Source organism: Tenrec ecaudatus, chromosome 9, assembly GCF_050624435.1.
Source record: "Tenrec ecaudatus isolate mTenEca1 chromosome 9, mTenEca1.hap1, whole genome shotgun sequence".
Taxonomy (NCBI): Eukaryota; Metazoa; Chordata; class Mammalia; order Afrosoricida; family Tenrecidae; genus Tenrec; species Tenrec ecaudatus.
Window position 1 is genome coordinate 101178960 of NC_134538.1, and position 24306 is coordinate 101203265.

Sequence of the window (24306 nt, forward strand, 5' to 3'; positions counted from 1 at the left end):
AGAAACCAGCGGATGAAGGACAAGGGAAACCACCATCGAACCACCGAAAAGCACAAAGTAGAGGGAAAGTCACTCAGGCAAGTAGGTTTGTAAGAATTGTGTTTTTGAAAATATCATAAATCATAGCTAGTGCCTAGGTATGCTAAGGACCTACAGTGAACTGTCCCCCTCCCCTTGTAATTAAAACTGTTTATGTGAACTTAATCAGAATAAAAAAACAATTGTTTTAGTATTTTAACTGAAGAAAACCCCAAATGAAAATACAGTAACTATCCTGTGTTGTCAGTCCTGTCTCCTTTCTCACAGAAGCACACTACCACCTGCAGCAGCAAGTTGAACAAAAACAAGGCAGAAAGCTTTATGTAGAACTCAAGTTGCATCCTTTCTCTCAAACTACATCCTGGGCTTGACAATCAGTTTCAACCATCTGAAACAACAAAGCAGGATTGATGAAGCTACAGGGACAGCCAGTAGAATAAGGGGCCCAGGGGAGGGAGGAGGGCATTGTGGGGGAGGTGAGGGTGGGTGGTGGTAAAAGAGTGTCAAGGAAACCATGTAGAAAAAGAATGTTTAGAAACTGATTGTACAATTCTACTTGACGTGATTGAAATATGGATTGATATATGTATTAAATCCCAACGAGTAATTTAAAAAAATAAATGAAACAACAAAGTAATGGAAAGTAAAATTAAACCTGAAGGCTCCCCAGGGTGGGATTCTAGTGCTACCGGCAGAGAAGGTGAAGGGGAACAAGTTAGGGAGAGTGAGTTTGGGCACCACCTGGGGACCCGACAGGTCAGAACGTGGCGAAGACCCAAACAGCACCGTTCGTTCTAGGATGTACCGCGTCTGCTTCTACAAATGAAAACCCCTGTTCATCTTTCACGAGACTTGCATTAGGAAACCCAAAGAGATGTATTCAAAACTTTTAAAAAGGAATGAATATTTCATAAGCTACTATAATACTCAGCTTCGCTATAGAAAAGCAATACCCTGGAAAGAGTACAAATAGTCTTGGCAAATTTTCATGCTAGGCGAAAGACATTATCATAATAGGGAAAATGTTGCTGTTTTTTTCTTACTCAGCACAAACAACTGATGGTTCTTGTTGTAGAAGAAATGATGCAACAGTTTTAAGAAATATAGTGACTGAGGTTCTGAGCAGGAACACTGAATTCGTGAATTAGTAACAAACCAAACTTGTGACAAAACAAAGTTCATTCCATGTTCTCCTGCCATTTACAAATGTCTGTGCAGAATGTCAGCATAGCTGACCTCGGTCAACTTTAGTGGGTAAATGTTCATTCAGTCCCAACCATTAACAGAATTTTTCTTGGACAACATACAATGCTAATATTACTGGAAAGGCGCCCTGCTGGCGCAGTGGACGGAGCACCTAAATCCTAAGCACGAGGTCAGCGGCTTCAAACCCACCAGTCACTGCAGAAGAAAGGTGACGCTGCCGGCTCCAGTCAGGAGTTAAAGTTTCAGAAACCCAAAGGGCCAGTTCTCGTCTTTCTTTCTGGGGTGTTATGAATCAGAATGATGCAGAGTTTAAAGTTAAGAAAACCAAACAAAACCAAAGCAAAACATTTAGAGCTAATGCAAAATCTGCTGTAGCATAGTCCTCTCTTAGCAAGGAGACACATTCGGCAGCAAGCTTCCTGTACCTTTTCCAGTATTGCCATCTTCGGAGGATGTTCCATTAGTGCGTTTGTATGCAGTTAAGGCATCTAGTCTCTTGTGATTTATTAATAGTACAACTACATAGGTACATACGTTGGAAAGGATGGGATATGTTAATTCATACAAGTCTATGAAAGCAACAGGAAGCATAAGGACTTCATCCTCAACTTTTCTAAAGCCGCCTAAAGGGCAGTGTACGTGCAAACGTATACACACAAACGGACAGCAGATTATTGACAACCAAGGGAGCCAGGCTATATTCAGGACCTTATGAATATTCTAAATGAGTGGTTTGCCTGGAAAGAAAGAGATTCCTACATTGACTTTTATTGGAATCCTAAGCCTCATGCAGTTCTGAAAGATGTGTGCTCTGGGTGCAATGTGCCTGCAAACACAAAGTGTACTGCTCTATGGATTTCACTGCAGTCGCCACAATGCCCAAAGCATGATTAAGCACAAGTGGAAATATAATTTTCTACTTAGTAGGAAAGCATTCTATAGCTCTAAGTCCTTCTGTACGTGCTTGTCATTCCAGTTTCAGTTCAAATTGACTCTCACAGATCTAGCTTTAAGCCATCAGTTTCATTTTCTTGACACTATTTCCTGGAATCTTTTCATTCACCTATGAATTTGCCCACTGTCCATTTCCTAGCTCTACAATTAAAGGTCGGCAAGAAGAGAGATCATGCTTTCCGAGCTGCCCAGAGCAGGGTCCACACGGCGTTGTCTTGGTTCCCGTTGTAACTTAAAGGGAAACGTTAACAATGTCCGGAGCCCTTGACGTCCTGCAGATGAAGGAGGAGGATGTCCTCAAGTTCCTGGCTGCAGGAACCCATTTAGGTGGCACCAACCTTGACTTCCAGATGGAACAGTCCATCTACAAAAGGAAAAGTGACGGCATCTACATCATAAACCTGAAGAGGACCTGGGAGAAGCTTCTGCTGGCTGCTCGCGCCATCGTTGCCACTGCAAACCCTGCTGACGTCAGCGCCCTAGCTTCCAGGAATACCAGCCAGCGCGCAGTGCTGAAGTTTGCAGCTTCTCCAATCGCCGGGCGCTTCACTCCAGGAACCTTCACTAAGCAGATCCAGGCAGCCTTCCGGGAGCCACGGCTCCTAGTGGTGACTGACCCCAGGGCTGACCACCAGCCCCTCACAGAGGCCTCTTACGTTAACTTGCCCACCATTGCTCTGTGTAACACAGATTCTCCTCTGCGCAACGTGGCCATTGCCATCCCGTGTAACAAGGGAGCTCACTCAGTGGGCCTGATGTGGTGGATGCTGGCCCGGGAAGTTCTGTGCATGCGGGGCACCATCTTCCGCGAGCACCCGAGGGAGGTCATGCTGATCTCTACTTCTACAGAGACCCAGAGGAGATTGAAAGGGAAGTGTAGGCCGCTGCTGAAAAGGCTGTGACCAAGGAAGAGTTTCAGGGCTAGTGGACTGCGCCTGCTCCCCAGTTCACTGCGGCTCAGCCCGAGGTGACCAACTGGTCTGAGGGCGTGCAGGTGCCCTCCGTGCCCACCCAGCAGTTCCCCACTGAAGACTGGAGCGCTCAGCCCGCAACTGAAGACTGGTCCGCAGCTCCCACCGCTCAGGCCACCGAGTGGGTAGGAACAACCACTGAGTGGTCCTAAACTGTTCTTCCATGGAAGTTAGGTTGATGGCGAATAAAGACAAATTTCTACAAAAGAAAAAAAAAGAAGAGATCCTGTCTTGCTTACCATTGCATTTGTAGCAATGCTTGAGACAATTTGTGAATAAATGATCGTCTTAGTGTACACGGGATCGACATCTCAGGACAGAAAACATCCATTGCTTTCTCCACGTGTGCATGCGTGCATCTGCATGTACTCCTACTATGGAGTTGTTAGCTGCCCTCCAGTTAACCCCCAATTCATAGTTTCTCCCATGGGCACCTGAGTGAGCCAAGGCCAGGTTCTGCACCATCCTCCTGCCTGCTTCACAGCCCTTGGTGATGCACAGGCTTTTCATTTACTGGTCTCAGCTGGTCAGTCTAAATCTGAATGCTGCATTTGTTCAGCAGGAGCCAACGAGACTCCACTCACAATGTGGGGACTGGCTGGGAACGAACCCGGGTCTCCTACAGGCCAGGAGAGAATTCTACCACTGACCCGTCACTGACCTGCACAAGAGTCTGCGTCTGTCTTTTGCAAAGGGACATTTTGAACCAGCGGCAGAATGACGAGCCCTTCTTCTTCTGCGGTTGGTCTCAAAAACCCACAGGGGCAGTTCTAGCCTGCCGATCGGAATCGACCCCATGGCGGTGAGCTGGAGGAGGGGACTGTTTGGTTTCTTTAACGTTCAGTGAGAAACGTTGCAGTAAAATTCACTTAAGCTTAAGCAAATTGAAGGACTCTGATGGGGACGAAGTTTAAATTAAGGTGTCTTTTAAAAAAAAATCATTGAAAAACTACCCATAAAAGGTTTATTTCCATCTACAACTTTATATCATTTAAAATAATCAGATGCAACAACTTTAAACATGGTAATTTATTTGTATGCAGTTATTTAAATGCATTGTTCCAAAAATGTTCAAAAGGCACTTTAAAAAACATATTTAAAAATACATCTTTTCTGACTTAAGGTGATCACTTAAAATAAGCAAGTCACCAGAAATTTCTAGAACCCATTCATAACATTATGTAATCTAAAAATCCAAAACACAAACATTCACTGTGTAAATACAACACACTGCTTAGCAGTAAGATTAGTTTCCCTCTAATAATATACTTCATGTGGGTTATTCATTTGCAGGGGCCTGCAAAGTTATTTAAAGTTAACTCAGAGAAAAAGAATACTACAGGAGGAAAGGGAGTTTATAAAAAAGAGTACAACTTAACTCTTTCACTAAAGAGAATTTGTAAGATTTCTTATTCCAATCTGTGCTAAAATTTCTATTTCAACTGATATATAAATCTAAGTCATTCTTTATTCAAGAGGTTATATTTTTTTTAAATAAATCACAGGTTGTCACCCAGATTTTTAAAGTGTATTTGTCAGATTACAAAGAAGTATTGAAAAGAGGCAAATTACTTTTGTTTCTTGAGAAAGGGATCCATCATAACCTGCTCTTTTCAATTAAATAGTTGTACATCTATAATTAGCTTTAAATAATAGTTTGTTGTTATTTTAAATGTACAGACGTTCATGTTCAATGTCAGGGAAACCTTAAGTTAGTAGGTACAAAATCGTCAGCAAGTGACGCAAACGCTAATCACTGCAAACAGCCAAATTAACCTTGTAAAGGCAGCATCCAGGGTTGCTAGGAGATGCAAGTTATGGAGAAAATAAAGGTGACAAACACACAGAAACAGAATTTGTCAGACAGGATAATAGTCTAATGAACTGAGTTTAAATAAAGATTAAAAAGCTAGAATAGCTAATCAATTGAGAGATTCTTTCAAGTACAAGTGTCTCAATTTTCTCTTAATACATGTTTGATAGGCTCGATAAAATGAGAAATTAATACTCAAGAAACAATTATAAAAATAACCAGTTAATAAACTGAATGCTCAAATCCAATTACCAAACTTCAAGAAATAGATCGGTCACTGATTAATTTTTAATCTTCTTACAGTAACAAAACTTTTCTGAAATGTATCTGAAAGCAAATAACTCTAACTCAGGGCCAAAGAGTGTTTTTTAGTTTATGGACCTTACACTAAAATTACAAGCACATCGTTATTAGAAACCATCAGATAGTAAAAGCCTTGTCTTGAGGCCACACTGTTTCATAATTCTAAATTTCAAAGCTCTTAATCTTAAAGATGGTGAGTGATCATTATCATTGGGAAGTTTAATTGCACGTGCTCTGAAAAAGACTCGGAGTCCTGATTCTTGAAAGTAAAGAAATTCTAATTGATAGTGAGAAGTAGCAGAAAAATATTTTGCATCTTATGAGTATCTTGTTACCTCTACTTAAATATTTTACTATTGATTGTGGCCATTTTTTTTAAGTGACAAATTTACATATGCATTTAATGAATTCACATGTACTTGGTTCTTAAAGAACCCTGCCTGCCCCAGTGTGAAACTGTAAAGCTTGGAGAATGACAGATTTATTTTACTGCAGCACTGTTAGTAATTACTGGGAGAAGTTAATGAAGTCTATCAAAGGGATTCATTGGCTCTTATCAATATCAATCAGGCCTTTAACAATATATGCTGATCTTACCATTACACCAGTTTTAAGCATGCATCAGAATCTCGTAGGCCCCAGGACAGGGGTTCTCAAACCTTAGCCTAAATACACTCACCTGGAGGTGCCGTTCAAACACCAGCCTTTCCCCCTGAAGTTTCAGATACAGTAGATACAGAGGGGGGCCTCAAGAGCAGTCCCCCAGCTCCAGGGGCCGCCACTGCTGTTGCTGAGCTAGCGTACCTAATAAGCCCAAGACCTGGGCCCCAGGTCAGATTCAGAATTTGGGACTTGTGTGCTCTGCATTTTAACCAACTGCCAGGCTACAGTATTAGGAACCATAATTTGAGAGTCACTATGACAGTTTAGTGGGTTAATCTAAGACTGATCAACGTTTCATGTTATTTCATGTAAGTAAAATGGACATAATACTAAATGACTAAACCCCAGCATGGCAGAAAGCAGACTTCGTGTGTTATGAGCATAGTGACACAGAGGAAGTTACTTAGTCTCTGAACCTCAGTTTCTTCACCTGTAATAGCCCTGTGTGAGGAAGATTGCTAATTTATACAGAGTACCTAAGCACAGTGCCTGACACACAGGAGGCAAGAGAAACATGCTCACGGCCATCGAGTTGATGCTGACTCCCAGTTCCCTCCAGGACAGAGCAGAACTGCCCTGTGAGGTCCCAAGGTGATCTCTCTCTGTGGCAGTGGTCCTCCACCTTCCTAATACCGCGGCGACCTTTCATACAGGTCTTCAGGTTGTTTTGTGGCGACCCCCAACCATAAAATTATTTTCGTTGCTACCTCATAACTGTAATTCTGCTGTTATGAATCGTCATGTAAATATCTGATATGCAGGATATATTTTCATTACTACAAATTGAACATTATAAAAGCATAGTGATTAATCACAAAAACAACTTGTAATTCTATATTGTGAAATGTTTTAATAACAAATAAATGAAATTTTGTCTTGAAGCATGATGCAACATGTGGACCAGTCTTCACACCGGTGCTTGTATGTGGGCCTATCTGCATGTGGGTGGACCCGCCTGGAGACCCATAGAGGAGCGCTGTCTCCAGTCCGAAGACCACCAGAAATATGCGTTTTCCGAAGGTCTTGGGTGACCCCTGTGAAAGGGTCATTCAACCCCCACAGGTGAGAACCACTGCTTTATGGGCATGGAAAGCCTCATCTTTCTCCTGAGGGGTGGTTTTGAACTGCTGACCTTGCAGTTAGCAAGACAACATATAACCATTATGCCAACAAGGCTGCTCAGATAAATACTATCACATATTATTGTAAAAAATATTTCATTCGGTATGATTTGATCAAATTAATTTTCCTTTCATTTGAATGGAATACTAACACATCAAGTAACAATAAACTCTTGTTCCCTACTCTGGGCCAGAGTTTTCTAAGAGCTTTAAATATATTCACTCATTTCCACTTCATATAAATCCCGTGAGGTAGGTAGTATTATCCTGCATTGACAGATGGGAAAACTGAGGCACAGGGAGCTCAGTAAACTGCTCGGTGTTGTTACAAAGCCAGGGAGGGAGGGCAGGAGGGAGCAGGGCTGAGGTCGTCTGACTCAAAATCATCTGTTAATTCTGGTGAATAAAATTTTAAAGTCTCTGGATGTTAATCACAAATCATCTGCATTTCCAGTGGAGAAAAATAGCATGTATGGACTGTAAATTATTTCGCATACACAGTTGTCCATAAAGTGGAACCGAATCCCTTGCTATTTATTTGATAGAGAACACTAACATGAAAATAAAAAAAGAACTTTAATAAATAATCATTGATCAGTGTTTTCACTATGTGGGTAAAGTTATAATTAGATATGGAAATGAACATCCTCTCAAATCTGTCCTCCAGAGAGGTCATGATTTTGACAATGTTTTGGTATAATAAATATTTTAGCTAAGCAACAGTGTAAATGGCATGTCAGATGCAAAATTGGCAGGATGGAAAGCACAAGAAATACAAATTGATTTTAACAGTAAAGATAATCTCACAGAAAGTAAAATATTCTGTTATGACACAATCACATACTATTGCTAAAGTCAGAGAAAATTAAAATGCTTCTTTTCTTCCAGAAACATTCAAAATAGAGGATCACAAAATTAGAATGAAACATTTGTGAAATGTTTTTAAGAGTTTGGGATGGGTATTCTAGTTTGTTAGAATTATCCCCTGGCAAAACTTAATCAGCCCCAAATAGTAAAAGTCAGTTCAAACTTCAGGCTGTTAATTATAAATCGAGTATATTATTTTTTAATATGGCATACTTTATGCACTCACCATTTTCTAATGTACCAATTAACTCTAGTCAAACCTTGCATTTGAACTATTTTGCCAATGTACTAAATAGCCACTTAAGCTCCTAAACATAGATTTTTAAAAACTTTTTATGCAAGTTATGAAAGGCACAAATAAATTCTCACCTGTTAACAGAATGAGAATAAAAGGAAGTATAATTATGTAGCTGGTATGTTTAAAAATAAAATTAATTATAAAACTGGTATGTGTAATTCCTGAGAGGCAATGATAGAAAAGCATCCCCAAGTAGCAGTAAGTTTACTGGTACCCATAACTAACAGTGAGTAAATCTGGGCACAAAACACTTTTAAACGCGTATTGAATGCTGTTAGCACTGTGAGAAAAGAAGTATGAATAGTGGTGAATGGTACTGAAGAGTGGTTAAACATATAAAGAGTCAATGGGGGCTTGTGACTACTATTCATTGCAGGACAAAAATTAACCACTGATTATAGTCAAGGCTCATAATCACATTAAGATATCATTTTATTAACACACTTTAGGCCAAGTGTTCTTAGTTTTGCGGGGACGGGGGGGTTTGAGAAAAATACTTCCAATTCTAAATAGACAGTAAAATTTTCACTGACTGAAACTATGTGTGTTTCCTTGTTTCTTCTTTTGGGAGGTGGGGTGGTGGGACTTGGTTCACTGAGGCCATACTGCAAATACAAACTCTTATCTTGAGTTTACAAATAACACTGAAAACAGTATTTCTTTTTAAAGTGTTCTTTAAGGCAGAGATCTGTTTCGCTTTGCATGGTACTAAGTTGGTGTAGGGTAGTTTTAGCAAATGTACCTGCTTTTGCTTCTCAGTGGCAATAATGTTATGTGGTTAGAAACAGACAACAAAATATCTTTCTAGTTTCTCTAAGCTGGCCACCATTTAGAAAACACAAGTTCTTCATATATATATATGTATATATTACTGTATCAAAAACACATTTTAATACACTTCACAGCTCCTTTAAAGCGTCAGTGTACAGCCGTCCGTGTGACAGGTTTCTCGTCAGCAATGCTCCCTGGGTGTCAGTGCTCTCTATTGGAAATGCAGGAGTCCTCCTTCAGTGCAGTGCAGGACATGTAACCCCGGTGATGGTTTCATGGAGTTCCTACTTTTACTTTTGGATCTTCATTTTTATATGCTTCACTTATTTCCTTTCCTATATTCTCGGGTAAGGCAGGTTGATATCTGTATAAATAGCCATATGGACGGAGATGATAAATGAGGTATTCTAGCTCATACATGGTTGTCGGGTCAACATAATGAAAAGAAACTGCAAGATCAGAACAGCAACCAGGACCCTAAAAAAATAGCAGAAACAGGCGTTATTAGTAAATAATTCAGTCAACATGTAATAAAGAAAAAACTATCACAACAATTCAAACAATCAAACTAGTGAAGTTAAAGTAGAGGTGCTTAATTTATTCTACTTGTGGAAGAAACCAAGAATTCCTTGAAACCAAACACGAAACTGCCCAAGGATCTTTAACCAAAATCATATTCTTTCATAGACTTTAGTGTCTTGGGGGTGGGGTAATCTTGAGATGGCTTCATATGAAAGGACAGCTGTCACACAAAAGGTTTCTCTTTATAATTTTCTCATGATATTTTTTGTTTGGCTCAGCCTATGTGAGACCTTGGCAGACTTCAGGGACTATAAGGCTTTGCCCATTCTGTCTGTGTGTGATCTAATACTTTACCAATACACTGTGATAACTGTATAACAAGTACAGTGGTTAAGAGAAGAAGCTGTGGGGCCAGACGTGGTCAAAATCCAGCTTTCACCTACTAGACCATGACACCTTGAGAGTTAAATACTTAATGTGTTGAGCTGTTAACTGCAAGGTAAGCAATTTGAAACCACCAGCCGCTCCAGGGAAGAAAGATGAGGCGTTCTACTCCCATAATGAGTCTAAGTTTGATTGCCGTAAAGATTTTACAACTCTTCTTGGTATGATTAAACTACTGAATTATGTGAGATGTGTATGAAGTGTCAATAAAACGATTAAAAACAAAAAAGTTCGTCTCAGAAACTCTTAAGGGCAATTCTATCCTGTCATAGAGTTGCTGTGAATTGCCATCAACATGATGGCAGAGAGATACAGAGAGGTATTAATTTCCATTTCCCCACCTACAAGGTGGCTACTTAGAGAAAACAAAGTGTGTAAACTGGTTTGGTGCTATGCTTTGAGTCCATGTTAGCAAGAACACTTGACCAAACAATCATATTTACATGGCTCCCTGGTAAGGAAGAGTCCTGGGTGGCGCACATGATTAATTACTCCATTATGAGCCAAAAGGTTAATGGTTTGAACCCACCCATAGGTGCGGCTGAAGACAGGATTGGTGACCTGCCTCTGAGAGGTCACAGCCGTGAAAATCCCATTCTGCGATTCTACTGGGCACATGTGGATGGAAACCAAACAGACTGTAACCAAAGGTTACATAGGTTCTTGGTAGGGTTGGTGTGAGAACAGGTTTCAAACAAAATAGCAACAAAGAAAGAGCCTAGTGCCAGAGTTCGCAGGCAGAAAGTGAATGTGGGGCTCAGGACTGGTATCTGTTCAATCCAGGTGACTCCAAAAACATCAAGGACTTAGGGAAAGAAGCAGTCTAGAGAGTTTCCCAGAGAAGATTCACGCTGGCTTGTGGAACATTGAGCGATTCGTGTTCAGGGGTCCACAGCTTACAATGCCGTACAAATTATCAGGAAATTGACCACTGGACTTCCTCTGCCTTCCTCACTGATATTTCCTCTGGAGCAAACAATGTATATGTAGGATCCTTGGGTAAATGTGTCAGAAGAGTACCTCGTGCCTACTTCTTATTGCCGTGGGGAATATTCTTAGAATAGGAACAAATAGAAAAATACATTTTTCAATATCTGATTTTTCTAAACCAACTTTGTTCAATGGATTCATCTGAGCCACATAATACAATGTTTACACTTTCTCAAAGTCATGTGAAAAAGGTAAAAGGAAATAGGCGAAATTAATTTTATTTAGTTAACTTAATAAATATATAACATTATTTAAATATGCAATAAGTATTTTAAAACTAAATGACATCTTTATTTCTTGTTCTGTCTTTGAATCAGGTGTGCAGTCTGCACATAGAGCACATCTCAATCTGGACTAGTTACACTTCAAGTGCTCAGAGGCACAAGGGGCTAGTGCTACTGTCCTGCACAGTGTACACTGACCTGAAGAACCAGAGCGGGACAGGTCCATGCAAACTGCAGAGCCTCCTAAGAGCTATAGACCCCCCAATAAAATGATTAAAAAACAAAACAAATTGCAGAGTCTCTCAGAACAGTTTTTATATGACTCTGACATATTATACTAATACTTTTGGTAACAATAAGCACATTAATTATGTTATACTTTATTGTGCTATTTTATTTTGCTTTTATTGGGTGGCCAGGTTATTAGGAAGCATTATAAGCAATAAAAGAGTTACAAGTATTAGGAAGAAAACAAAGTTTCAGGTGAAAACTTAGCAGAAAAAAAGATTCTAGCAACAGACCAAAAATGTTTAAAACAAGCAAAATAAAGCCAGCTTTCATAGACACCAGTTAAAAAAGGATTAATTTTTTTAAAAAGAGCTTAAGTAGAATACTCAGTCCAATCTCATCTGTCAGAGAGCCCTGCCGATTCCTGGGTTACACGCAGGACTGCTAATTGCAAAGTCGGTCTTTCAGAAACCACCAGCCTCTGGGAGGTGAAGGCAGGCTCTCTACTCCCATAATGAAGGATGGTCCTGGAGACCGCAGGGCAAGTCTACCATGCCCTACAGGGACAACACGAGCCGATCCCGAGTTGATGGCCGTGAGTTTGGTTTAATTTTGAGAGAGCTACTTGTGGAAACGATAAGCTATTAAAGCTTGTACTGTTACTCGGAGCAAAGGGTTAACCAGTTCAACTGCTAACAGAGGGTTCTGAGCCAAATCATTGGTGGCTGGGAAGAAAGTGCTGGACATCTGCTTCTGAAGTCAGCCATTCAAAGTCTCAGGGAGCACAGTTTTCCCCTGGGACACAAAATTCTCACAAGTTAGAACTGATTCCACAGCAACTGTTTGGTGGATTTTAGTAACTGTTAAAGGAGTCATTTCAAATTAGTATTAAATGATACTGAAGAAATTAGTTAACAATTTGAAAATAATCTAGACTTTCTTAATGTAGACTTTCTACTTCAACTATATATCAATACATTACGGATTCATAACAGTTGATGTAAATGAAACTGACGAGCAAACAGAATGACCCAAAAGACCCCACACATTGCTAAATGGTTAACACACTCAGCAGCTAATCGAAAGACGAGATTCAAGTCACTCAGTTTCCCTCCACAAAATTGTTCTGATGACTGGGAGACTGTTTACCTAGATTGCCACAGACTGCACCCAAACTTAACAGGTTCTGCTCAAGTCATCCCTTTCAATGACCCAAATCAGATGGGCCCACTGAGTCACTTTTCATCTCCTTAGCTGGCTCTATCCTTCTTCAGGACACTCAGCACCAGCTCCCCGACTACAAAATCATACTAAGACTGCTTCACAGTGGCCATAGTGACTGTCCGTCTGTACAGACGCAGGCAGTCTCATCTTTGTCCCGCAGAGTGGCTGGTAGGTTTGAACTACAGACCATGGAGTTAGCAGCCTAACACTTAGTCTACTACACCACCAGGGACCCTTTTTATCACTACCTCAACTGGAACATAGGTTCCCGAGGACTGGACCCAGGTTTTAACTGCAACTACATTCTCAGTGCCTAGTGTATATTATCACCAATTGCTATTGGCTTTCATTTACTCAGCCACTCTAATTTTTAAACGAACAAAAACAAAGGAAAATCCTTAGGCATTGTCACAGAAGAAACATACATGTTTTAGGTTAAAAACACTGATATCAATAGGTAAATCAGATTAAATACTTGTACAGTTACAAAACTTCTAAACTTACCTCTACAGGAGGATAATAGTTATAATTCCAGTACCAAAAGGTTTTGGGTAGATAACCTCTGATTAAGTGGTGCTCTGGTACAAAGGGATGAAAAGTCTCTTTTCCAGTAGTGTCTCTGGAATCTCCTGCTTCTACATTTAAGATCTCCATGCATCTCCCCAGGGCCAAGTCTTCAATGGAAGAACTATGCGTGCATTTGTCCGTTTTAAATGCATCAACGAATCTCTTTAAGGCTTCTTTGCTTAGTACGTATCCCGCTCCCCCACTCATGTAGCCCTGCTTTACATACGGCTTAAATCTTCTCCCAAAGTAAATGGGTTTTTCAGGGTCGTGTTTTGAGAGAAGCCATCTCAAATTGTCTAGGACCACGTAAGTATCATCATCGGCTTTCATAAACCAGTCAGCGTCTTCTAAATAATGGTCATGGACGTACTGAAAAGCTTTAATGGTTTTCCAATACAGTTGATCTCGACCTTCTTTCGTTTTTAATCCCACAGCAGGGAAGTCGACATTTTCTTCGGAACTCATAAACAATACTTTGTTACAACGCTGGGCCCAAGTAGCTTTGACATGCTTGGCCTTTTTCTCTAGATTTTGAGGCCCTGTCATTACCCAGCAAAGGATTTTAACTTTCTGGTAGAGTTTTTTGGAGACGTCTGTGTTCTCATCTATTAAACAGAATAAAAAAATAAAAATTATATTCAATAAAGCATTTTAAAAACAACTTCAGAGACCTCTCTCCCCTTTCTATTTATCCATTTATCATTAGTGATTGGGCTGGGGGGAGTGAACTGGCATTCATATTTATTGGTTTCATGTCGATCTGTCTAGTAGACCACCGGCACTGAGAAGAGTTGTCACAATAGCTGAAGTTCAGACTCCTCAAACTGTGCTGACTAACCAACCACCTGGGAGTTTGTCAGAAATGCAGAATCTCAGGCCCCACTCCAGATTTACAGAACCACAATTGGCATTTTAACAAGTTCTCTTGGCAATTTGCATGCACCTTAAGCATTGCCTTAAATAGCCTCTGCTTCTTGACTTGATACTACTAAGAAAGTCTCTGGTTCTCAATAGAACACTGACAGCAATTTTTACTGCTCTCAATGAGCTTCCAAGGGCAGGAGAGAGAAGGCTGGGAGAGACAAAGGACAGGAGAGACATGCGATTGAAGTGGCAGTAGTTAACTATTTCATCAGTTTTGATTTCCTAGTTGATAAAGTACAACCAGATTTTGATACTTGGGAAGAAGTTATTTGCTGTGAAGATAGAAGAAGCAATTCTTAATGCCCCACTCCCCCAATGCGAAATTCCAATTGTTCTCAAGTTGCTTATACCCTTTCTCTGTCCAAAAAAAAAAATAAATCACAATTTGCAAAGACCTTTTTGGTTGCATCCTCTGACAGTGGCTGGAACTGGGCTGACAAAAACTGGGCTAAGAAACGGATGGAAGTTAAAACCACAATTGTTGAGAGAGCCCAAGATCAGCTGCTTAGAGAAAACCAACATGTAAGAGGCACAAAGTAGATTCATTAAGAAAATCTGTTTAGAAATAGGTGGTCAGGAAAACTAGAACCAATATCCCCCAGCGTTCTACTTCTCTAGATTTCAGTGCCTTCCAGAGGATAAAACATTGGTTATATTAGCGACTAATAGAAGTCTACATTGAGTTTTTATCCTTCGACTGTCTACAAACCAAGACCAGCCATAGCTAGAACTGAAGCACGGCAAACACGTGGAAAAAATCACACCTAAAGAACCGTTTTAAGAGACAAATCTAATCTGCAAAGTATGTCTTTCCTCAAATTACAGTTGCTGAACTGGTCCTACTCAGGAATAACTTTAAAATGAGTATCTTACTCCCTAAATAAATTTTGTTTCAGCAATTCCCTTCTCCTGAGGTAAAGCAAGAATTGATGCAATTTAATATCTGGAATAGAGAGTTCACTTTCATCAACAGCCCTATCAGTTATATCACAGAATGCAAATAACTTTTTCTCCAATTCTCCAAACACTTTCATAGACTGAAATATTACTGCTTATGCTAACTTCTTAATAAAATGCATCCTACCTGTATGTTGGCTGACGTCTGCGTTGAAGTTCATCTGCCCTTCTAGATGCCCGTGCCCGCTGTCATCTGAATGCCTAGCATGGGGATCATTATGAAGGATACTAGGCTGGGTGTCACTTTGTTCTCCCAAGAAAATACTAAATAGCTGAGAACATATAAAAAATCCGATCACTGATCCACAGAGGAATGTTAAGAAATTCAGCCAAGATTTAGAGGCCATTTCCCGAAAGCGTATTTCTGTAAGAAACAAACAAAAAAAAAGCAGGATGATATAAAATAACAAAGTAACATATAGAAGCAAAAGTAAAAAGCCATAACTTTTCTTCCTAAGCAGCTGCAGTCAGTTGAGTGCTACTCATGGTGAGGCCACGTGTCTCAGAGCAGAACAGTGTTCCGTAGGGGGTTTAATGGCAGGCATTTTAATTAACATGATATACATACAGAAGTTCTCCCTGCTGTCACCCAATGCCTAATCATTTATACTTCAGCAATCTTAACTACCTGTAGCTCCTTAAAGAGCCCAGTGCAGTTGGTTCCTCTGTTCTGACTGTCTTCTCTTGTTTACACTACACTCTTACCTTTGCCAACTATGCAATCTTTATAAATCCCACTGAGCTACACTTTTCAACTTAGGTACTAGTGACATGCTGACCTGGCTCTTTGTTTGGGGACTGACCTGTCCTAGTGATGTTAGTTGTTTAGCAGTATTCCTGGCTCCTCCCACTAGATGCACCACCAACAGTCACAGGGGTCCTCAGGAACACTTTGTGATTATGGGAAATAAGAGAGGCAGTGGGACACAGGGGCTTCTTGTCCCTATGTTAGGAGCAAGACAATGAGTATATTTTCCAATGGCTACATATAATCACAAGGTTTACAGATCTTTCAAAAGGCATACAGGTAATACAGCAAACATATTACATAGTCAATGGGTAATAGCTAAGTGGGTAACATAATAAACAGAAATGAAATGAATCATCATCTTGAACTAGTGCTAGGTGACCTTGGGCGCCCGAGACCTCCCCAGGAGAGCAAACTATGATCCCTCTCAGGAAGAGATGTCCTGAGAAGGCTGGCTACGTTTTACTGCGGGTCAGGCTATAGAAACTGATGGCTCATCTACAGATAACCTCCAGGCACAGTGACTAACCAGCGCAGTTATCAGACATCTTTTAAGGTAGCTTCTTTATGACAGCTCTTTTTGGGGGTGGTAGGCATGAGAATGTGTACTAAGAATGATTTGTATCTCATAACCGTGAGGGTCTCCCCCACTGGAGTTGGCTTCCCAAACTCATTATTAGGAGCACAGAGGATTTGGTGCTCCATTCTCATCCAGTCCTTCAGTTTCCAACAAGAAACACCACATCGGCACCATGACTTCCTAGTTGTGGCAACCAAAAATATCTTCAAGCCCACAACCCACTTCCAGAGAGTAAACTGACATACAGTGACCCTGGAGGACAAGATAGAACTGCCCCAGAGGTTTCCAAAGCTGTTATCATTATGGAAGCAGGCTTTTCTGTGAACAGCCAACATTTCAGTTAACAACTTAGCATTTATAATACTGTACTGCCAGGGCCATATGTCCTGGGGTTGCCAAAATGGCCCGGTTGAGAACCACTCCATTAACCTGTTACAATCAATTTATAATATATAGAAGAATCTATAAAGACAGGTTGTAAAATTGGTTGCTTTTGTGGAGGGAAACTGAGTGACTGAAGTAACAAGAGTTCACACCAGCTTGTGTGATCCAAGGATTGTAAAATAATAAAATCCAAGCCTGAAGAAGGAAATGGTATCCGTGTTTAAACTGTGAACATCCTGTTTGCAGAAAGAGCATTGTCAAGTTGATGATGGCAGTTGTAGTCAGGTTATAATGAAATACCTTATCATTTTTCTCCCTTTTGACCCATTTTAAAGTTGTTTCAGTTTTTAGGATTTTCTGCTTTCTTTTCCATTGAGGCTTTTCTGTGTCTTACCACTGGTTTGTTGTTGTGTTTGTCTGTTTGCTTCCTGTTTGTGTTTTGCATGATGTAAATCTATACAGTAACTGGATTAATAATATCTAGATGGACGGTAGGGGAAGACAGGTGGGAATGGTGAGCTAACAAGTACAGAATATGTTCTGAAATTGATTATGGGGGTGATTACACAATTCTTAATATGATTGGAAGATTAAATTGTATGAAATGTGAAATATATGCCAACAAAATTAATTAAAAAAACTATTTTCCTTCTTCAGTCTATTTTGACAAGAGACCAAAGTAATCCTTCCTTTTAAAACTTAGATCACATCATTCAGTTTCTCAAAATCCTCTAGGTCCTAGGGTCTAGGGTTGCCCCATCTACTCAGAAAGAAATGCCAGTCTTTAAGATGACTTTCACAGACTCTAGCTTCCTACCCCTACTCCTTTGTTTCTGACTACTCTTGGGAGTACTTGGTATTCTGCAGTTCAAAAACGGAGGCCCGGCAGCAATTTCACAGGTTGAAACCTAACCCTCCGTTCTTTGCTTACTGAGTTCTAGCTCTGTACTCCGTGTTGTTCTCTGTTGGAAACATGTCCCAAGGAGACGCAGACAAGGCTGACCCTCTAATTCCTTCAGTTCTCTCCCTGGGGAGGGCTTCCCTAGAGCACCTATCCACACCCAATATGTTGTGGATTTGATTTAGCCATCGTGTTTACTGTTTCCATCTGGTCAGTGGCTCTCCCAGCATCAAGCTGCACAGCTCTGAATTGTATCTGTGAACACTACACATTTAGTGCTATTCAAGGTTTTATGTATTATTATTACTTGGTACGTTACTTTTGTGTGTGCCTGGGACTTCTTTGAAATTAATGTAAATTAAAAATATGATAAATACTAAAAATAAAAATTTTAATAAAAATACTTTTAAAAATAAAAATTAATGATTGTTGCTTCTTCCTTTTACATTTCAGCACATGAAAGATCTCAAAGGAGTACTCAGCTTTTGGAGAGTGGAGGGAAACCTGTTCAGGAGGGAGAGGAGCCCTGCTAGCACAAGAGTGATGGTCCCAGCTGCCGACTGAAGGTCAGTGACTCCAGTCCGTCAGCAGCACTGCGGGAGAAAGAGGAGGAAGTGTGCTTCTCCACACGGGGTGTTTCTATCCTGTCCTCTATAGCTTGGAATCAATGGCAATGGGGTTAGCAGAAGATAAACTGAATCCTATAATCAAGTTTGCAAATAGGCACACCAAATTGTATATGACTTCAAGTAGGCCTATTATCCAGCTTCCATCGGTTTAAAAGCATTATACGTAATGTTCATTGTACACTAATCAAGTTTCCTCTTTCAGAATCTCCTCAATTGCTATCCCTGCTCTCCACCAATGTGCTTGGTAGCCTGTACTACATGTGTGAACTTAATGAGATTTTCTTTTGGGGTTTGTGGCAGTTACACACTCTCCTGTCAACTTGAGTGAAGGGGTGGAGTCTAGCCTGTCAATCAGGGCATAGCCAATCATGCCTCAGTGTGAGCGTGGCCTTCTCCTGAGTATACTGGGGAACATTTTCCTCCCTGGAGGTGGGGCACACTCTCTGCCTTCCCTTTCCTGCTGTTGCGGCACTCAGAGCTGGAGGAGACACATGGAGACCCATGCCAGCAATGAGATGTTTCTACAGTCACTGGATCCACAACTTTCCACCCACTCGTCTCTGATCTTCCTGCATTCAGCATCATTCCATGTGCTGCGTGAATATAAAAGAGAATGTATGGACTAGTACTGGACATATGGGCCAATATCAGACTTAGGGGCTTGATCTGGACTGGGCTATTTTCTCAATATACAATTGCTTTTTAATATAACTCTCTTTCTTATAGACACGAGTGTCTATGAATTTGTTTCTCTAGTCAACCTTAACATAGGGTTCTATATTTTTATGGGTTTCACAAATGCAAAATTCTTTTTATCTTCTTCTCAAAGGAGCCTTTGCCATTTCTGAGTGCTACGTTTTACAGAAGGGTACAAGCCTAAAGGCCATTTGGACTCTCCATGAGGATGCCAGCTCCAATGAATTTCTGACCTTGTAATAGGCAACTTGATGAAAGCGGAGTGTGTTTGAAAGTGGACTGCTGCCACTCCTATAACCAGTTCAGGAAAGGAGGGTCGTAAACGGGAACTGGGGCACTAGGGCCTATAGGCACACGGTCATACCCTGACCTCCATGGTCTGAGGGCCAGGAACCTTCTCAGCTCTTGTGTGTAGTTCCGCCTGCCTCCACCGTGAGGTACTAATCTGTGGCCTGCCATGTTTCTATGACAGTTTCCTGTCCTATTTAAGCCACAGGCTCTCTGTAAATTCTTGAGTGTCCTTATAGCTTCCTGTTGATGGTCTCCTTCATCCAGATGATGTGTCTTGGCTTTTATCCTGTTTAAGACTTAATAAATGTCCTCTACACATTATATTTTAAATGTGTGGGTCTCTTTTGCTCCCCAACAGTTGTAAAATGAAAAATCAATATTTTAAGTGTACATTAGGACTCTTCTAACTTGATTTTTTGGCAAAATGCTAACTTCACCCTTTATGAAGCAGTTCCCCTCCCCTTCTTTTAAAAGAATGTCCTGGATCATACTGAATTCCAGGTAAAAAGAAATTTATCATACCTTTCTTTCATCTTTGGTATAGTCTACACACTAGCCTCTTCACTCAGGGCAAATCTTTTGAAGGCTGGCTTTAAAGTGGCAGTAATCCACTTTCTGGAAACTTGAATTGAACTTTAGTACTGTGTTTCCCATTATCTCGTTAATGTTTCTTTAGAACTGCAAGAACTCCACAATACTAAGACTAAACAGCTATAGTTTCTAAAGTTCCTATATCATAAAATGTAATCTTCACCTTAGCAAGCATAAACCAACATACAAAAAGGACATAGCACATGCCCAATCTCAGTTTAATATTTCTATGACTAGGTCAGCATGAATTAGTTATATGCACGTCAAAATAAATTTGTGATAAAATTCTTAAGAATTTATGGGTATTAAATTTATTCAAAAATAGCTCCTAGTGCTTGGCACCTTGACCTGATTGGAAAACACTCATAAAGGTCAGTAAACGGACCTGGAACTGTCTATCGTTTTTAATTTATTTATTTTTCACCCTATGTCTATCTATATAAGATAGGCATGACAAACAATCGTGGACCAGCTGTCCTGGGGCGATATGACAGAAGAGAGGGTGGGGAGACAACAAACTCAGGGATAACGGAACAAGAGATCTAAAATTGATGGTGATGAGCACATAGAATGCCTGGTGGGGTTGGATCAAGTACAATGTATCCAAGAGGAGTTACTGAGCACCGAATGGAGGGTGAGCATGATAGTGGGACTGGAGGAAGGTGAAAGGAAATAGAGGAAATAGGAGACAAAAGCTACAAGCATGTATATATGTTAAAATATTAATTTATAATGCAAAGGACAGAAGCCAATGTACATATATTTACATGCTAAGCATTAAGAAAGCAGATAGACTTTGGGTCACTACTCAAGGCCTCCCTAAACACAAGAATACTTTGTTCTAATAACCTGGCACTCTTTGATACTCACCTTCCTGATGCGATCAACTGAAGACAAAATGGGTGCATAAGTAAATGTGGTGAAGAACGCTGATGGTGCCCGGTTAGCAAAAGATAGAGCATCTGGGGTTTTAAGGGCTTGAAAATAAACAAGCAGCTTTCTAGCAAAGAAGCAACAAAGCATATATAGACTGTGTGATCATGAGGTGTCAACAGGATCAGATATCAGGTATCAAAAGACCCAAAACAAGTAATTATACGGATGTGAAAGAGGAGGGTTGTAGTGGAGACCCAAAACTCATCTGTAGACAACTGGACATCCCCACAGAAGGGTTACAAGGAAGGGATGATTCAACCACAGTACAGTATAGCATGGATGAAACATCATTCCTCTAGTTCCTGAATGCTCCCCACCTCCTCCCACTACCATGACCTAGTTCTACCTTACAAATCTGGCTAAACTAGAGAACACACATTGGTACAGATAAGAGCTCTCAGCACATGGAATTCAGGACAAATAACACACTCAGGTACAGTAGTGGGAGTAGTAATATCATGAGATTAAAGGGATGGGAGGGGAGCGGGGAAGAGGAGAAAGGGGGAACCCATCACAAGGTTGAATGTGTAGTCCCTCCCCCCCAAGGAATAACAGAAATGTGGGTGAAGGGAGATAACGACAGTGTAAGACATGAAAAGACAATAATAGATAAGTGATGAAGGATACATGAGGGTGGGGGAGGGATAGGAAAAAAAGAGGAGCAGATACCAAGGGCTCACAAAGAATGAAAAGGTTTTAGAAATGATGATGGCAACATATGTACAAGTGTGCTTAATACAACTGAGGATGGATTGCTGTAAGATTTGTAAGAGCCCCCAATAAAATGATTAATAAAAAAAACCCCAAAACAAACCAAGATAGACCCTAGTGGCTTTAAATCAACAAACATCAGAGCATAACCATCTCTAAATGGGTTGTAAGCACAGAATATTTTAAAATACTGAGCTCTAAGCAAAAAGATACAGAAAAATACAAACTGAATATAGGCATTTAATACAATGCCACAGACACTCTAAAACCATACTATGTTCTTATGAAGAATCTGGAGTCAAACTATACTTTCCTTACAAAATCACTGTTTCACAACAGACGGTGAAAAAGTGAACTGTTTAGTAACCTGGAACTTTACAGTCCCTTAAATTGTACATCAAGATACTCACCAAAACCAAAGTGCTAACCTCTGAGAGTACAGTACCCAGTGAGCCACTAGAGAGAACTGCGCCCAGAGTTTGGCAGGATCTGCCTGCTTCTTGGTTCTCTTTGGAGGGTGGCTGGTTTTCTGGCAGCAGCTGAGCACTTTTAACTACCGAGTCACCAGCGCTCCTTCAACAAATACGGCTGGCAGGGACTGAGAGCAGTGTACTATCAACAGAATGCTCACAGTGTAAGTATGCAAAATGGAAAGTTGTCAAGATTCCCTCTGTCTAAACCTATACCAGATTTTAGCAACATGAAATTATGGACACCTTTCCCCGGCACCAGGCAGCCGCTAGTTCGATGCTCAAATGTTAGGAAGTGAGCATATTTCTGGCCCTTTCACATTTCCTCTGGTGACCTGAGAAAGCCTTTCTACTCATGTAAAAGGTTAGCGTCCCGAAAACCCGCGGGGGAAGTTCTCCCCTATTCCAGAGTCGCTATGACTCAGAACTGACTCCACAACAGCGAGGTAAGGTACATCGAATTTCTATGTAGCTTCGTAACCCATAAGGAAATCAGTTCCTGGTTAGCACAATACTCCTCAATCTTAAAAACGTTAAAAAGTGGCGACACTTACAATAAATTCCGAGAACTAGATTATAAATCTGATCAACTTTTCCCCATGATTCACCAAGCGTTCACCTCGACCCCAATTACACAGGAAGGGGTCATGGGTGAAACCTAGAGCCAAACCCAAGGACTTCTGGTCGATTCTGACTCATGGAAGCAAGGACAAATCTCCTCCTGAATTCTGGTTAGTTCCTAAGAGTGCACACTTGACCCCAATTTAAAGCATCTGTAAGCCAGTACCTACGAGCGCCATCACACTTTGTGGGGGGTGGGGGTGTCCGGAAAGGTTTGACTTGAGAACCCCTTTCCTGCCCGGCAGCAAGTGCCCTGACACACCAGGCGTGTTCCCTCTACCAGCAGCAATGAAATTGGGGGGAGGGGGGATACCGAAAAACGAAAAGGGCGCCAGGCAGACCTGTGATCCAAGCGAGCCCGCAGCAAGTCTGCGGGCGCTCCAGGAAGACTCCCGCTCACCGCACCCAGCTCGGGCGGCGCGGCAGCCCCGAGGCGCTCGGGGAAGGTGCCCCCGGCGGCGGCAGCGCCCAGCTCGACCCGACCCGCAGCTCAGGCGGCGGCCCCGGGGGGCACGCGGTGGGCGGGCAGCGGGCGGGCTCCCCGACGAGGCGGCGGCGGCAAGTCCACGGAGCAGCGGCTCCGTGCGCACCCGCGGCAGCTCTCCGGGACGCCGGCTGCGGGACGTGCCTCGCGCCTCCCTGCCGAGCCCGGACCCCGCTCCGCGCCGGCTGCGACCCCGGACACCTGTTCACCGGCGCCGGGTCTGGTCCCCCCCTCCGGGCTCTCTCCGCACCCCGGCCGCACGTACCCCCACAAGACGGGGAGGGCGAGGGAGCCGAGAGCCCGCACCGCAGTGAGCGGCGCCTCCGCCGGCCGTACCTGACATGGGCGGCAGCTCCCGCCCGCCCCTCCAGGGGGCGGAGAGAGGACGACACTGGGCCGGCTACCGCGCTCCGCTCGCCAGTCGCTGAGGTGCTGGGGCCGCTAGCCGGGGCCGCTGGCCGCCGCCCAGATCATACCAGGGCCGCGGCAGCAACGGCGGCAGCGGCCCAGGCGGGCCCCGAGCGCGCTCCCGCCCGCTCGCTCCGCCCCGCCTCCCGGCGCGCTCCGGCCACGACCGGTCTACGGCGCAGCCGCCGCCCAGGGGTCTCCTAGCGCCGACGTCGCCGCCGCACCAGCCTCGGGGAAGGGCGGGGCGGAGGGGGCCGGGAGGGGCGGGGCTCCGGCGACGTGCGGACGCGGGAATTGGCCGCCTTGCGCACGCCCCGCCCCTTTGCGAAGAGGTCTGGGAAGTCGGGGTCTCTGGGGTTTCGCCACAGCCTCTTTTCGGTTTCAGTCTTCCGGTCTCCCCTCCTCCGATTGGCCTCGAACTTTTTGCCCGATTCCCGGGTTTGAGGGTGGCCCACGGGAAGCCACAGGACTGAGACTGGGGGTTCCTGCAGGGCTTTTGCCGGGGGTACAGTCTATTCCGAGAGGCGGCTCTGCCCTGCTTCAGACCTGCCTGTTTTCGTTTATTCTTTGCTGTGGTCTCATGATTTACTCTCTGGCCTTAGTGAAAGGAAATACAAGGAGATAAGTATGCGGATAGGTGCAGGGTAATCCAAGGAGCGAGCCAGGAAGGGCTGAAACCCTAGTTAATGATACCACAAAGCTCTCATAGGCACATGTGGCCTTTTGCCCAATAGTTGCCAAACTTATTTGGCCTGCTGCTTCCTTTTCAC

At 42.4% G+C, this 24306-nt stretch overlaps 1 protein-coding gene and 1 pseudogene across 5 annotated transcripts; one reads left to right on the plus strand and one right to left on the minus strand.

Moving 5' to 3' along the window:
* The first annotated feature begins 2439 nt into the window (after positions 1 to 2439).
* On the plus strand, positions 2440 to 3323 carry LOC142456459 (small ribosomal subunit protein uS2 pseudogene; annotated as a pseudogene).
* A 4304-nt stretch (positions 3324 to 7627) lies between these two features.
* Positions 7628 to 23697, minus strand: C1GALT1 (core 1 synthase, glycoprotein-N-acetylgalactosamine 3-beta-galactosyltransferase 1). 5 transcript variants are annotated; one of them, XM_075558375.1, is made up of 4 exons: positions 23394 to 23697; positions 15214 to 15450; positions 13143 to 13810; positions 7628 to 9483 (listed from the first exon to the last, which is right to left on the minus strand). In XM_075558375.1, exons 2-4 carry the CDS (start codon positions 15431 to 15433, stop codon positions 9280 to 9282), a joined length of 1092 nt encoding a protein of 363 aa, XP_075414490.1. In that variant the 5' UTR covers positions 15434 to 15450; positions 23394 to 23697; the 3' UTR covers positions 7628 to 9279. The 5 variants fall into 5 exon arrangements, with proteins under 5 accessions (XP_075414490.1, XP_075414487.1, XP_075414488.1 ...); XM_075558372.1 differs by having other exon boundaries at positions 23465 to 23695; XM_075558373.1 differs by lacking the exon at positions 23394 to 23697 and adding an exon at positions 22986 to 23357.
* Positions 23698 to 24306: the final 609 nt, after the last annotated feature.

Excerpts from the sequence above, each read along its gene's own strand:
- C1GALT1 (XM_075558372.1), bottom strand. Across the intron at positions 13,811-15,213 it reads AGACGTCAGCCAACATACAG|ATGAGAACACAGACGTCTCC; the intron begins GTAGGATGCATT and ends TCTGTTTAATAG. Across the intron at positions 9,484-13,142 it reads ACTATTATCCTCCTGTAGAG|GGTCCTGGTTGCTGTTCTGA; the intron begins GTAAGTTTAGAA and ends CTATTTTTTTAG.